The 16,448-nt window shown below is 38.7% G+C and overlaps 1 protein-coding gene across 1 annotated transcript; it reads right to left on the bottom strand.

Moving 5' to 3' along the window:
- Window positions 1–63: 63 nt before the first annotated feature.
- Window positions 64–3,568, bottom strand: LOC133732395 (E3 SUMO-protein ligase MMS21). The gene is made up of 7 exons (XM_062159937.1): window positions 3,337–3,568; window positions 3,184–3,255; window positions 2,582–2,692; window positions 2,338–2,457; window positions 907–1,046; window positions 561–646; window positions 64–463 (listed from the first exon to the last, which is right to left on the bottom strand). The coding sequence occupies exons 1-7, from the start codon at window positions 3,427–3,429 to the stop codon at window positions 321–323; spliced, it is 765 nt and encodes a 254-aa protein (XP_062015921.1). The 5' UTR covers window positions 3,430–3,568; the 3' UTR covers window positions 64–320.
- Between the last annotated feature and the right edge of the window lie 12,880 nt (window positions 3,569–16,448).

Here is a 16,448-nt window from a genome sequence, read left to right as displayed (position 1 = left end):
GATAAGTACCCTGTCAAAAAAAAAGGTTTAGAATACAAGTTTACCACAAAGAAGTCCTAAAAGTTGGATAGGAAGCTAATTGTTCCATTATAGAATCGAACATTTTGCCAGAAGTACATCCCACTAGCAAAGTCCAAAAATTGAAAGACGTACCATGCCAAACATAAGATAGGAATACAAGGAACTTCCTTGAAGTGATTTTAAGCATATACCGAATTGCTGTCAACTCCTAAACCAGGGCACTTTACAAAAATCAGTTTAGGAAAGGCACTTAAACATAGACAACTAGTCTACTCCGTTTCAAATCCGTGAACCATTAATCAGTCTTCATCCAGCTCAGTGAAATCCTCTATCACGTTAGTATCAGCGGTCTGGTGCTTCCTCATATCACGCAATTCTTGAATTTCAACTAGTAGCAATGGATCACGAACCAATTTGTCCGCCTGCAACATCTTAGGACAACCTGACGGGAGGAGGAAAAACATCCGATGATGAAGCTAATTCATCCAGACCAAAGTGTTAAAAGTCTATTGCATCCAGGGAAACAAATGAAGGAGTACCTGCAATTGGGCATGGTCCACGTCCCCCCTTTAACTGCAAGTAATGCATAATCTCCTTTGTTTGATATATATGCTTGCAGTCAACACTGCATTAGGCGCAGAAATACACCAACAAAAGAAAAATTAGAAGAATAAGGTCTCCATGTCATTGCAATATAAAAGACTTTGAATCAAGTAGAAGGTGGATTATTCAGCAAAAAAGTAGAAGGTAAATTATTCAGCAAATACTCCATGTCATTGCAATATAACCATAATGTTTTTGTTTTGTCTGAGAAGAGAAAAAAACTTCAAGTTCTCTGAAAGGTGAAAACAGACAAAGAAGCGTTTGAAGGGACTTGTACAGCACCTGCAGACTGGATCTTCCAAATCCGTGATAGCCTTTCCACTTACTGGGCAAGTGGTATTCCGAAGATTGCCATCAGTACTAGTCATTACGATGTCCTCCTGGTCGTCACCTGGCATAGGCTGTCCTGCATGATGAACATTCTGCAGGAAAATATCAAGAATACCAACCTTTAGACAGAAACAGCATTGTGGTAATTGGTAGAATACTTGGGATCCCTACCAAATCTTTGTTGGAGAGAAATGCTAATCACCAGACCAAATGCTAGTTGGCTAGTACTTGGTAGAGTATAATAGAATAAATAAAGAAGTGAGAGAGAGAGAGAGAGAGAGAGTACTACTATTCTACTAATAAGAAAACTTCCAATATTACATATAATAGAAAATCCAAAAATGAGATTCCCTTCTTTAAAAATAAATAAATATATATTCTAATATAATACACACACACAGAGACGCACGCAGAGACAAGAATGTGGAGTAATATTGTAAAAGGCTTCATGTCCTGAATCACATTACAAACTTTCCTTCAATTTTGTGAGCAAAGAAGAAAAAGAAATAGTTTTCCGATAATTCTACTTCTACTTTTTATAGCATATTTTTGTACAACATTTCTAGAAAAACTGGAATCAGTGTAATTTCCAAGGTATTGCCATATGAAATGAAGGTTTACAAACAATTAAAAAGGATAGAGAAACATTTCCTTAATCTAAAGATAACGGAAGCACAAAAGTAAAGCTATGGGGTAGAGAAGGATGAAGAAATGAAGCATGCAGAAGGATGTAAGAAGAAATCACTGAAACCAGAAAATAAGTAGTAACCTTATGAACAGCTAACAATTATGGATGACTGTAATTTTTGGTATATAACAAGACCAGGTAAAATTTGAAGATATTAATGATGCACTTCTATTAGTATCTTCCCAGCAAATCACGGAGGCACAATACGATCCACAAACAGACCCTATTTTGATAATGAGATATCTTCAGTATGAATTGACGTAGGACTATCATTCACAATCCGGAGAAAGCCTGTATTTGATCATATTGAATCTAGAAAACAATACAACTCCTTATATCAGCTTTGTTGGGAATTCTCACTATAACCGTAATCCCATTACATATGCATCACATGTGCGATCCATCTACTAATATATTAAGCTTTCCCTCAATTCAAGAAATAAAATAATTATACAAACTGTTTCTAGGTGGAAAAAGTTCTTTAACAGAGTTTGACTTTTAGACTAGTTTGCATCATTTCAGATGAAATTGCGAGGCATATACAAAGTCAGCAAAAGTTATTACTTTGAAACATGCATTAACATAACAACAGTTACTAATCATCATCGTTGCTTTAACAATGTCCAACGCTAGTGTAAAATATTGACGAATAACATATTAGTTTGCGCATTCAAAGGAAAAAAAAAGGTCAATACCCAGACAGCTTCCCGGAATTGACGTATCATAGAATGGTTTACTGTAGTTGAAGATGATTTAGCCTTTTGCTTTGCAACCTCATTTTTGAGCAACTTCTCAAAATCAGTAAGCTGACTAGGCTGATATTGAATACCAGATAAACATATCAGTTTGATGGAGTACAGATTAGCACATGAATAAGCAGAGTCACTCAAGTGACTGAACCAAAACTTTGCATGATGAATAAAAATGCAAGAACCTAACCTCTGGAGGAGGTTCATAGTTATCTCCAACATATTGAATTGCTGATGAGAGATGCATACAGTGTTCACAAGTAGCCAGCAATTCAACAGCAGCATTTTCAATCTCCTTCACCTGTTCAGAATTCAGAATTTCATATGGTGAGGAAAGACTCCTATCTTGTCCCTCTGACATGTCAATTACAGTTTCTACCAAAACCTCGGTACCAAAGTCGCCATCACAACAAATACAGCATCTTAAAACACCTTTTATTAAGCTAAAACCACAAATCAAAACACATAGGGTAACTCGGAATCAATTACGATTACAATAGATAGAGTAACTTCAAGACTTCAGAAATTAGCATACTTTTAGCAACACCTACAAAGTCGAAACTAGTAACTATCCCCCAACCTCTGCAGAAACAACTTAAACCCAGAAGACTTGTACTCAAAGAACATTAAATTTGACACAAAAGCAAGCTTCACTAAGCAATTGGGCAAGACTACAAAAAAGGGTACCTCAAATGCAGGACCAAAATTCCATTTGGGGGTTAATCAAACACGTTCTTATAAGCCAAACAGAGTTTAACAGCAGCAAAAAAAAAAAAAAAAAAAAAAAAAAACCTTGTCAAACTGATTAGCTCTCTCCAAATCAACAGCAACTTCCTTCAACACATTGAAAGATTTTCGAATATCCTGAAACCAAAGATTAATTCAGAATCCCCATAAAAATCCCATTTTTAGTTTAATCTTTGCAAAAGATAGATAGCAGCTTACGCCGAGCAGGGACTGGTTGTCGGAGTAAAGATTGGTTGCGGCGGTTCGGATCCGACCGGCGATGCCATGAGTCCGAGAGGAGGTCGAGGCCATGGAGGGATTTGGGGTTTTAGGGTTTTAGAGAGCCGGGTTTGGGGCTTTGGGCGAACCGGTTGGGCAATTGGCGGGTGAGTGAAGCTACTACTATATCTATATATGGCCACTTTTGGAGGGAGTTTGAGACTCGAAACTCGAAAGAAGACCGAGAGTGGGGGAAAATGCAAAATAAAAATTGGGGTTTTATCCATTTACCCCATTTTTAGGGATTTTTTTCTCCCTTACCCCATTAAGTTTTTTTAATTCCCTCTTACCCAATACACTCTAAGAGAGTCTTCCCTAATACCCCATTAAGATTTTTTTTTTGTTTTTAATTTTTTTTTAATACCATTTTACCCCTCACCCCTTTGTTACTTAGAGAGAGAGAGAGAGAGAAAATGGAAGAGAGAGAAACTATAGGAGACTTCGCCGGAGCCCGTCACCGGCCGCCGGAATCCGGCAAACTTTCGCCGGAATCCGGCGACCGGCTGCCGCCCACCGGAAATTGCTGCAAATCTCACCGGAAAGTTTTTTTTGCCCCCAATAGACATCTATTGCCCCCTAATAGAGGGGCAATAGACATCTATTGCCCCCCAATAGACGTCTATTGCCCCAATAGTCTATTGCCCCCCAATAGACGACTATCTGTCATGTATTGCCCCCCAATAGAAGCCTATTGCTTCCCAATAGGACTTTCAATTTCCAGAATGGGAACTAATCTCTCTAAATTTAGACAAATAAAATTTTGATTACAGAAAAAAAACAAGGAGATTACATCAATTCAAAACGTCTATTGCCCCCCAATAGCCGTCTATTGCCCCCCAATAGACGACTATCAGCCATGTATTGCCCCCCAATAGACGACTATCAACAATGTATTGCCCCCCAATAGACGTTTCGATTACCGAAATGGGAACTAATTTTCCTAAAATTACACAAATAAAACTTTGATTAAAGAAAAAAAAGATGAGATTACATCAATTCAAAACGTCTATTGCCCCCCAATAGACGTCTATTGCCCTCCCAATAGACCTTTAACAAACCTCTATTGCCCCAACATAAACCTTTCTTCTTCATTTTTTTTCCTTCCGGGCCTTCTGCCCCCATTTTACCCAAAAAAAAAAAGGCAAAGGAAAGAAATAAATTGACTTGTGGCCCCCAATAAAACATTTTCCCCCTTTTCTTGCATTATATGCCTTCTGCCCCCATTTACTAAAAAAAAAATTTTAAAAAAAAAATCAGAACGACGCTGTCCAGAGAACGACGCCGACCAATCCCTGACAGCAAAGCCCGGCGAAGTTGCGCATGGAGCAGACGCATCTCGAACCCAAATCATCTCCGACCTTGAAATCAGAGCTTCCCTTGAACTCAGATTGACTCCGGAATCTCGAAATCCCGGCCTTCCGAATAGGCCTCCGACGAGGCGTCCGGGTGGTGCAGCTTCGCTAGAGACGGAGTTATTACTGCTATAGCTACTGGCTCGGTCGGTGCCGGTTGAGTCGTCGTGTGTGAGCAACCTCAAGGAGCGAGTATGGTGATCTGAGCTTGGTGGAGAGCGAACGCAAACGGAGCTCCGACGTTTGGAGACGGATCTTTGACACCGTAAAACCAATTTCCAAACGGATCGGGTTGGAGGCAAGCCACGGAGACGGCGACAGAGACGACGACGGAGGCAAACTGGCCAGTGACGTCGTCTGTCCGATTCCGACGAGGAGGGAGCGACGAGGAGAGAGAGAGAGAGAGCAGACGTCTGGTGTGTGAGAGAGAGAGAGAGACCGGATCTGAGGGAGGAGAGAGATGAGAGAGTGGCATCATGTAGTTTTTTAATTAGGTGAAGGGCAAAGTTGTCATTTCTCTTTAAATTGGGTTAGTGGGAATAAAAATATGTTGCTGGGGTAAGTGGGATAATTTTGGCTCATTTTGGGGCTTTTGGTCAAGGACCCATAAAAATTCTTGACTCGCACCCGCTTATAACCAGTTGGCTTTTTTTTTCTTTTTCTTTTTTTATATTAATACATTAATAGTGCACAGTAATCTAGTGCACAGTAATCTATACTAACAAAAACAGCTCGCCTCGTAGGCAATTTATAATAACCTGACTCCAAACGCCGAGCATCCTATTGTGGTACGTTGAAACCAAATACTTCTACAAAGGCTCCTAGAGGAGCTTCAACTGGCATAGACAAGACAAACTCGATCAAGCTAAAAATGACCGAGGTTTGACCTAACTAACGACTCAAAATTAGAAAGATCTAGACTGAGCCGAAGCCCACTAAAACAATCCCCCCCCCCCCCCCCACATACTAAGGGGTTTATTGAAAATAAAAAACTAGCAAAAAAAGTAATTAAGAACAGCAGCCCAAGAGCCTAACAGAGGCTCAGCCCAGACACAACCAAAAGCTGGTCCAGCCCTTACCTCGTTGTGCAGCACCATCGGACCCAACCACTGCCGCCGTCGTAACACAAAATTGAGTACCATCAAAGTCGGACATACCTCGATACCATCTCCAATTAGCTTGCCGCAACAATCCTCCCAGAACTGCGCCCTGATCCATCCGCCATACCAACGCATAACCGCCGCCTTCTGGTGAACCACTTTACACCAACACACAGTCATTGTCATCTAGTAAACCATCCCACATCGCCTAGCAGTCCCATGAAACCCATCACGACCACACCACCTCAACGTTGCACTGAGACTAGATCCAAAACCGACACCACCATTGATTCGCCACCAAGCAAAAATCCACCCCCAGGCCTAAAAGCAAGCTCTAAAACCACCACCCGTCCAACAACAGCTCCACAGCATCAATGCGACCAAGGTTGACACCGACGACGGGCCATGCCATCGTGGTATGAGTGACGCTAGAAGAAGAGGAGGAGACCTGGACGGTTATAGGAGAGAGAGCTAGGGTTTTTCTCGAGGACGGGGTTTCCGCGTTAAAGTCAATGTTGAGGCTTGGCCACTTAACCAATTAGCTTGTATCCAAATTTACATGGAATATGTGGTAGTGTAAAATTTCCCACCAAGGACCAAGAATATAAGTGATATAAATTCTCAAACTCAAGATGAAAGGTGGAGGATGATTCATAGCTATAACAATGGTAACAAGTATCAAATCCAACTTTTTTGAATTGACATTAATTTGGGCTTAAGATTGTTTTTCTATTTTGCAGGTCCTCTCATCATTATCAATTGGAAAAATGAATGTGTATATGTTTCACGATGATTGAATGTGTGACGCATTCGGAAGTAACGGGGTTTACAAGCTATTAACCCTAAAAGACATAGTTCTGGAGTCCACCAAAGAAATAGAGAAAAATCTCTAGATTTTAATAAATTTGATATGATAAACTGATTCTAGTACAAAACATAATTGTGCTTATATAGGCATCCAAAACCTAAATCATATTCTAACAAGAAATCCTAAAGAATCCAAATTAAAAAGGAAACTAAAAACCTAAAATAAAAAGAATCCTAAAACAATATAAAACTAGCCTAAAAATATTAAATCCCCAATCGGATAATTAAGACGATATATTTTGGCATAAATCTGATAGGGCTCGCTAAAGTGAGTCTTGAAGATCTCGTCGTTCCCATTATGGAAAGATATCATGTGTCTCAAACGGACATTTTGGCCAAAAGTTGATCAAATCTGATTCACAATTAAGACCTGACTTTTCGCACGAGAAACCTGAAAAGTCAAAAACCAAATTTTCTTGGATATTGCAGCGGCTAGTAACCTTATTATGCGTGAATTACCTATTTTCCAATCACTCTTCTTGATTCCACGCCGCTTCTTTATTTTTCTAGTTTTCCGTCTAAACGAGGCCCATTCTCGTCCTACATCAATGTGGAAAATCATTTCTTGAGTATTTTCTATAGTATTGAGCATGGATGGTTGGAGCATCATTTTTTTATATATATAAATAAATTTCATTCCACTAAACTGCAATTTCATACTCAATGCAATCACAGCACCGAACAAGAGATTACAACAATAAGGAAAACCATCAATAAGACAAAATAATTATCGTCACTCAAAAGAGGGAAGACTGGCATGTCAAAGGATCCAGTGACATGGCCAAAACCAGGCAACTGGCCGGTCCAGATCAAAAACAACAATAACAGGTGGCCACAATAGTGAACTATTAGGTGAGCCATCCCAAGATCTCCATATCACATCAACACAAACTACTACTGAAATGCACAGCTTTAAACCAACAATGAACTGAGTCCACTTGACAACAGATCAACTACCTAACTTCAAACACCTGTCAGACTCCAAGACAGTAATTGTAATCTGAAATAGTATGGACTTATTTGAGATATGTAGACATATCGAAAAAGTGAGGACAATTGAAAAAACATCAACAAACAAAACCAAAAAATTTGATATTAAATTCCAAGCCTAAGCCTTTGGAATATTAAACCGCATCCCAAAGCATCGCCCAACTTGAAGGATAATGGGCTCCACGACCATTGACCGCATTCATATCAACGCCAACTCATCACTATTTCGAGGCCAAATTTGATCGACTCAATCACCACTATAAGTAGTTGCTGGTTAGAGCACTATTTTTAAAGCTCTCTAAAATTTGCTCTTAGTTTAACTTATAACTATTCTTTCAACAAAATTAGTTGAAAATAAAAAATTAGAGAGTACCATTGCAATAGCTAAACCTTTTGCGGGCATATATTTTCAATTTACCTCCTTCCGTCAATTTAAACATATTTTACTCAAATTCCCTTATCATGTTATGGTCAACTTCAACGCTTCATGTCACCTCACTCATGGGTAAAGAAAAGGACACGAATGATAAAATTACAAAATAACACATGAAAATAGCTAAATCCCGTGATCTAAAGATAAACAAAAGTGTGACACTTCACAACATTTAAAAATATAATTTTCCTATACAAGGAACATGCAGTTTTAATTTGCAGATGATTATTATTGTAACACAATACAAGCAACTTTTTCTTTTCTTTTCCTTCTAATTTTCAATGGGAAAATTTTATTCGCACATCCCTAAATACTTAATACACACCTCTTACTTAATGTGATTTCTTATGATTCAAATTTGCTCACCACATTTAATTTTGTGGTGATATCACCACCCTATTAAACTTTGTCACATCCTATAGAAGCTAACCATGTTAAGTAAAATAAATAAGCTCATAGATTGAAATTTTCTTTTCATTTTTATAAATAAAATACAAAGCCTCCTCTCTCTCTCTCTCACGAGTCACATCTATAACCACCACACGACTCCAAGTCCCTAATTTTTGACACGGGTCTTTTATCATCTTTGGAATCAACAAGTTTTTCGACTCCTATTTCTAAATCTCGGGTCCGGTGCTTGGAGCCGGGAAACCCGAACGAAGCAATCACAAAAACCATTGTCTAGCTGGATGAGAGTATAGCTGGATCTCATATTCGTAGTAAGCTGAAGACGGTAAGGTGGAAATGTGAGCAAGTGAGAAAAGGTCTTTCTTCAATGTGTGAGAGAAAATGAAATTAAAGAAAACTCAATGCATGCAAAAGCTCAGTAGAGCTCATAAACATCTCCTCTTATGATATAAACCCAGAAAAGATCCAATGCGGGGAAAGAACCTCACAGCTAGCGAAGCAAAGAAGCGTCAAATATGGAAGCTGAGAGGTGCTAATTTAGAGGAGGAGGAGGCCAGGGGTGTTAATTTAGAAAGTGGGATTGATTCAAGTGTTCGGGTCTTTTTATAATGAAAAAATGGTGCCATATCTTCATCGGATATTGATAATAGGTACTGCAAATGGTGGGAATCTGAGGTCTATTGGTTTGGGTGAACAAGCGAGGAAGAAGAAGCTTCACAGGCATGGTGGCAAAACCCAAAAAAGATGATGATAAGGATGAATAGTAAAATACTGAAATAATAAATTATAAAGATTTTTAATCTTGTTAAATAACAAAATCCTCATTAATTAAGTTAACCATTAGTTAACTATGATTATACTTTAATACAGGTGGCAGCTTCATATTTAGTGGTGGTATCACCACTTAATTGTTGGTGGTGAGCAAATCTGCTTCCGATTTCTTATTCTATCATTTTATTGAATACACCACTCAAATTACCTGAATTATCCTCAAATTTTGAGATATGAAATCACTATATATAAATTAATATGAAAATCATCATGCCAATCTTTATCATAATCACAACATTCTATATATATCATAATGAATTTAAATGCGTTCAATTATCAAAATCATCATAATAATTTTAATTTTCTTTCAATTATTATCATGACACCTGTACAATCTTAACAATTTTGTTATTCAAAATTGCTGGTAGTCAAGATTGTTGAAAATAATCAAGAACACATGATGAGGATCCCAACTAGGTTTATAACTACATTTTTGTTATTTTCTCTCCATTAGTTATCATGAAACAACATATACAATCATAAGGATTTTGTAATGCAAAATTACTAGTAGTACAGTCAAGCTTTGTAGAAGAAGATTCCAATTAGGGTTTATATATATCATACTAGTTTTTATTTTCTTTCTATCTATTAGTTATCATACTAGCTGGATTATTTTGGCAGGTTGGCAATGGCTCCTCTATTAATGTTTGGAGTGATCAGTGGATCCCAAATGTTTCTCATCATCAACTCTGTAAACCGACTGCTTGTACCATTGAGTTAGTCTCTTCCTTGATTGATATGGATTCCAAAAGTTGGAGGATTGATATTCTGCAACGTCTATTTTCTCAAGAAGTTGTTGATGCTATCTTGTGTGTTCCTCTCAGTTATAGAAATAGACGAGATCGTTTGAGTTGGAAACTTGGGAAGAAAGGTAAGTGTTTGGACCCAAAATGTTCTACTAAAACTGCCTACTATGTAGCTCGAGATGTGGTGATGGGGGATGCCTTTGCTTCCTCCTCTCATGGCGATCCTTTCAGTGTTCTTTGGAAGTCACTTTGGAAATCTAAGGTACCTGGGAAGGTCTCTATATGTATTTGGCGAGCTTGTCATAATGTGTTACCAACTAGGGAGAGTTTGAGCAAGAAGGGCTATACTGGTGATATGGGTTGTCTACTTTGCCATCACCAGTTTGAGAGTGTTGGACATGTGTTATGTGGGTGCCCTACTGCGCAGGAAATCCTTACTGCTCCTCCTTTTTCTATTCAGGTTCCTATTACTCATTCTTTTATTTTTAAGGAATGGTTACTTCTACTCTTTCCTCTGAAAATTTTTCTAAGTTGTTGATGCTTTTATGGGGTCTTTGGAAGAATAGGAATGATAAGGCTAAACATGCTTCTACAATTGTTGCTTGTACTATGGCTTGGTATGAAGAGTTCCTTCAGGCTAATAGGGGTATGACTTTGGTAACTGATAGGCGGACGAAAGCTAGAGTATTTTGGTCCCCTCCTATGAGTGGTTTATTGTGCTTGAATGTTGACGGTGCTTATGTTTCTTCACTACAACATGGAGGCATTGGAGGTGTTCTGCGTAATCAGAAGGGTGAGTTCATTGCAGGTTTGCTTATAGAGTGGCTAATGTGTCCTCTGTTTACCATGTTGAGCTCATTGCTATTAAATCTGGGCTGGAGCTTATTCAGGCATTTGGTGTGTCTAATGTTGCTCTAATGAGTGATTGTTTAGAGGCTGTGAAGGCAGTGACAGCTGAGGATCCTGACTTCTCTACTTTGGGAATCATTGTTGAAGAAATTAAAGATTTGCTAGGTGATTTGCTTTCCATAGGTGTTCATCATACTTATAGGACTGCTAATCATGTTGCTCATAGGCTAGCAGGATTTGGTTTTGATTCTGATATTCATATGGATTGGTTTGTTCAAGCTCCAGAGTGTGTTCTGGATGCCCTACAGTACGATTGTAATCGTATAAATCATTAATACAATTTCATCTTTACCTCAAAAAAAAAAAATGAAACAATATGAACAATCATAAGAATTTTGTAATGCGTAATTTATAACAATATTAAAAGCTATTAAACATATTCCAACTATAGTTCCTTTTCTAATATGGATGTCTTTTTAGTCATTTCATATACTCATATAATCTGATTTTAAATGTAGAAAAATTTCAATGTGTATTAAGTATTTAGGGATGATGTCTCGACCTAGCAGCGCTCTGCTAGGGTTGGGAGAGCGCCGCCTTCGGGTTTGGCCTCTCTGCACCTCTCTCCGTCATGTATGGAGTACAACTACGGCGTCTCTTTTGGGAGTGCCCAAATCAAGGCAAGGCTTTGCCGTGTCTTCTCTTTCGCAGGTTTCTCCTGCGTCATCATGGCTAATAGGACTGGAGATCTGGTCTTCTCTGAAGCGAATGGTTTTTGCGGTGCAGGATTGTGCAGTCTCGGGGGTGCTGTCAAGTTATGGTGGCTCGTCTCGGCCACGGCGTGCGCGGCTCAAAGGATCTGAGTTGCAGGCAGATCTGGTTCGAGCATGGCAGAAGCGATTGAAGGGTTGGGTTTTGCACGGGTCGGGTCGGATCCTGTTCAAGTCCCTTCATGGTGGTCTTCCGGCTGACCGGCGGCTACTAGTATGGGGGCAAAGTCATCCTGCGGCTCCATCTCCGTTTTGCTCGTATGTTTTCCAGGTTGTCGACGTTGGGCTCCGTCTTTTGGTCCCTCGTCATCGGCAGGTTGAAGACACGGTGGTTAACGTTCTCTCTCTGCCTTGGTCGTCTGGTTGTATTGGTGTCAGGAGTTTTCTGGTTCCTTGGAGCAGATTGACCGGTGGTATGGTGGCAGGTGGGGACGGCAGTGGAGGCAAGACCAGAGCCACTATTGTGTTGGCTACAAGGGCAAACCCTAATTGGGTTTGGGCTTGGCTCTACTTTCCTGATTTGGGCCTGGGCTCTCATGGGTTAACTAAGGCTGCAGAGTGTGGGCTTCTGCTGTTCTGGATTCGAATTTGGGATCCCGGTGGATTTCTTATAAAGATTTGGGATCCAGGGCGACATTTCCGCCAATTGTTATTTAATTTTGTTAGATCGCAAAGATCATAATCTCTGAGGGTTTTTTTTATCTTGCTTCGGAGATTACTGATTTTTGTTTGGATTAAAAGTGCGTGAACTGTCTAAAAGGTGGGTGTACTGGGGGTATAGTGGGTTCTTGTTCTTGTTTAGAATAGGAGTCTCAGGATACTCTGATAAACGATTCTTTCTGTCGACCCTTTAGGGGTGTTTCGTTTTTGTACTGCTTGCTGAATCTATATAATGGGCTTACCTCTTTCCATCAAAAAAAAAAAAAAAAAAAAGTATTTAGGGATGTGTTAATAAAATTTCTCTTTTCAATGTAAATATAAACATTTAATGGCACAATTAATTGATTGAAACACCAAATAAGTCAACTTTCCTTTTGAAAAAGGGGAGTGCTACATACACACTCACTTGAGTGTATGTGAGTCACACTCAGACAAGTGTCAACTTCTTATGACTTTCTACTATTTAATTACACAATAACAATTAAAGTTACTTTGAATTTATTTTTTTTCTCTACCCCTAACCATCTTTCTCCCTCCATTTTCTACTTTCCCCCTCCACTATATCCATATCCAGATAGAATGACTGAATTCCCATATATGAGTTTTGATTGTGATTGTGAATATGCTTATAACAAAAAATGGGTACCACTTAATAGCCTATTACGAGCATTATAAAACTCATATAATCAAACAAACTAGCCTCTCCATTCTTGACTTATTCGGCTACAGTGGTGCTGCATTCATTAGTAATAGCAACTAGGTAGCTTATTACTTTTCAATGAATGACATTTAGCAAACCTTTTTTTTTTTTTATCAAAACATTTAGCAAACTTGGTTGGTAATGTTTTGCAGAATAATCAGCAAAAAGAAAAAAAAAAGATCCTTCTTTCTTCAACCATTAAAATCAACAAAAAATAAGAACAGCAAAATAAAATCCTTCTTTCCATTAACGATTTGCAAAATTACATTAGCAAAAAATATACTATTCAACCAATTTTCACTGCCAGAGAAAGGAAACAAGGCTAATTGGACAATATAAATGATAACACACTACGCCAATAATATGATCAGACGACAGTGAAAAACTGTCGTCTGATACCCCTCTTTGCTGTTGACTGAGTGAGAGCCGTCTGATGGAGGTATCAGACAACAGCGAGATTCTGTCGTCTGAAGAAAATTTGGACAAGAGCAAGAACTAACAAGGCTGTTGTCTGAACACCAGAAAAGACAACAGACCTCCTAAATAGCTGTTGTCCAAAGTGAATAAAGTCATCAGAATGTAAACAAAATGAACTTCTGAGGTCATTTAGGACAACATTTTTCTCATAGTAAAATGTTATTTGTAGTCGACTCAAACAACATCTTTCTAGATTTTGCAGTTATTGAAATTTATTTTCAACCATGGTTTTACTACTATGATGTACTGCTTATTGAAGTGAGACAATGTTTAATTTGTACTCTATGTTGTTTTGCTTTTGGTCAAACAACAGCATATTTATAGTTTGGGCACTATGATGTAGTGGTTAATGAAGTGAGACAACAGAATATGTACCTTTAACATTGTGTTTTACAATGTTGGGCAATAGAACCAGTGTAAAAGATGTTGTTTGTTATGTTGTACAGACAACAATTTTTTCACTTGAATTTTTTGTGCTCAATTGTCAGACAATGGTTTTCTGGTGAAATTACATTGTCTGAGATTGGATAAGAAGACATACATTCTGGATATTGCATCTAACAAAAACCTATCAATCAACGCATTTACGAACACACACTATGTCAAAAAATGCTTCATACCATACCCCTCAGACGACAGAAGACGTTTTTTCTGTGGTCTGATTTTTTTGAACGTCTTCAGACAACAGATTTAACTATTTATGTCGTCTAAATGGTATCAAAATCAACACCAATTCAACTTTTTCAAGTTTGTTATAATTTAGAGAATTCAGACAACAGATTCTATTGTCTGAGTAAAGGGAAAAATTTATCGGGACAAATTTTTTTTTTTGGTTGAACGTACTAAAACTTAATGTGAACTATTTGCAAAAAAAAAAAAAAAAAAAAAAAAAAAAAAAAAAACAGCAGATGCCTAGCCTATACCTGAGTTTTCTCAACACTTGGTCAAAAAAACATAAAGTTTCTTTCTCAACCCTAACCACACGACAGCCGACCTCCTCTTCATCACCCTCATCCTCCGCCTCCGCTCCCATCCTCCTTCTCCGGCTCTGACGCCGGAGCTCCGCGGAACTCCACACTCCCGATCCAGCTTCTCTCTCTCCTTGGAACTTCCAACCCGTCTCGGCGTGAGGCATCTCTGCCTCTCCGGTCTTTCAAGCCCCACCCAGCCCCCACTGCCGAGCTCCTTGCCCAGCAACCTGCAACTAGAAAACCCGTCTCCTGACTTCGTCCCCCTGAAGGTAATGGTATTCTTCTCAGTTCTCACACTGACTCCGTCCCTCTCTCTCTCTCTCTCGTCTGCCATCTCTTCCTCGTCGAAACCAAATTGGAGCTCAGATTCTTTAGCTCTGAGCAAAATAAATCCGCTCCCCACGGATGGGTAATTCTCTCTCTTTCTTGATCTGTCGATTGCTTTTTCATTATTGCTCCCTCCCAAACAGAAAATCTGGAAAATTTATTGGAGAAAGAATGACAGTGTCTCTTTCCTCTCTCGTTGATTTTAACAACGTCGATCTCTCTCTGTTAGGTTCCAGTGTCTCCCTTCAATTAAGTGATTCAAAGTTTTGTTTTGTGCGTGGGTGTGAATTTGACTTAGGGATTTCAGGGAGGAAAGATTGAAAGAATTGGGGGCGATGGAGAAGGAGCTGGTGGAGGTGTTTGAGGAGGTGATGAAGGCGGCGGAACCCACGAAATCGTGTGACGGAGACGCCGAGGAAAGCAATTCCTTGAGCCTTGGCCCGGTTAGGGATTACATTGTTTATTTTCATTTCATGGATACTCTCGGCTTGAAGAGTAATTGCTTCTTTGAATCCTCTTGTAGCTGGAGGATAGATATGGGTCTCGAACTAACCTGTCATGTACAAGCCAAAGGTATAGAATTTCTATCGAGCTAGCTTCACCCAATACATTCCTTTATCAACACTAAGTTCTCTTTTTTTTTTTTTTTTGAACAATCCAGGTTATCGAATTTTGAGATATTTGTTGAGGTAGATTTGTTGATTAGTGGAATTAATCTGTTGTGGTTAGGTTTGTTTAAATCGTCGTCTCGTCAATTAATCTGTTGTGGTTTGATTTTTTTTTTGTTGGATTTTATATGAAGTTTAGGTTTGATAGCGAGCTGAGTTGAAGTTTTATGTAAATGAGTTTGAAATTTGTTCAATTTTGGGAAATTAGTGATTTTGATCAAGTTTAGATTTTGCTTTGGTGTGCTTACTGTTCAATTTATATAATGCTGGCAGACAATCTCAGTTGAAGGACAAAAGAAAAACCTCCAGACTGACTACATTTTGAAGTAAATTTCTGTACTAAATATTGGTTTTCATATAGATATTTATCTTTGAGGTTGGGTCCTGTCTCACATTTATGTACTGATAGAAGCTTCGCCAGTGAAACGGAAGATATTGGTTCGAGTAATTCTCAAGAGGGTGGAAAGTTCAACGATTATTCACCATCTATAAGTAAGGAGTTCTGTTTCTTTCCTACTAAGACTGCTTATGATCCCTCTGAGTCCACTTCAAGCATGTGGAATTCAGAGGGTGAAGATCGGAGTTTGGAGCCAACTTTAAAGAAGCGCAAAGCAACTTTTAGAAACAATGAAGAGGATGGGCAATTTTTCTGCCAGCCACCTGGCCAGCCCAACAAGTTTCCTGGTCGATTTACAGGGCCAGGTTTGTAGGCATTCTTTTCTTTTTGTAGTATATATGCTTTAAAGTTCAATATCTCAATATAAGGTTCTGAATCCTTTTATGAGAACTCTCTTCTTATGTAGCTCTGATTGTGAAATTTCACAAGTTCATGTTACTTGCTCCTTTTATGAGTCATGCTATATGATCAATGTAAACGTGACATAGCTTAAGGTTGAAACATGA

The sequence above is a fragment of the Rosa rugosa genome, chromosome 2 (assembly GCF_958449725.1).
Source record: "Rosa rugosa chromosome 2, drRosRugo1.1, whole genome shotgun sequence".
Classification (NCBI taxonomy): domain Eukaryota; kingdom Viridiplantae; phylum Streptophyta; class Magnoliopsida; order Rosales; family Rosaceae; genus Rosa; species Rosa rugosa.
Note: the sequence above shows the minus strand (reverse complement) of the source record. Positions and strands in the feature narration are given on the sequence as shown.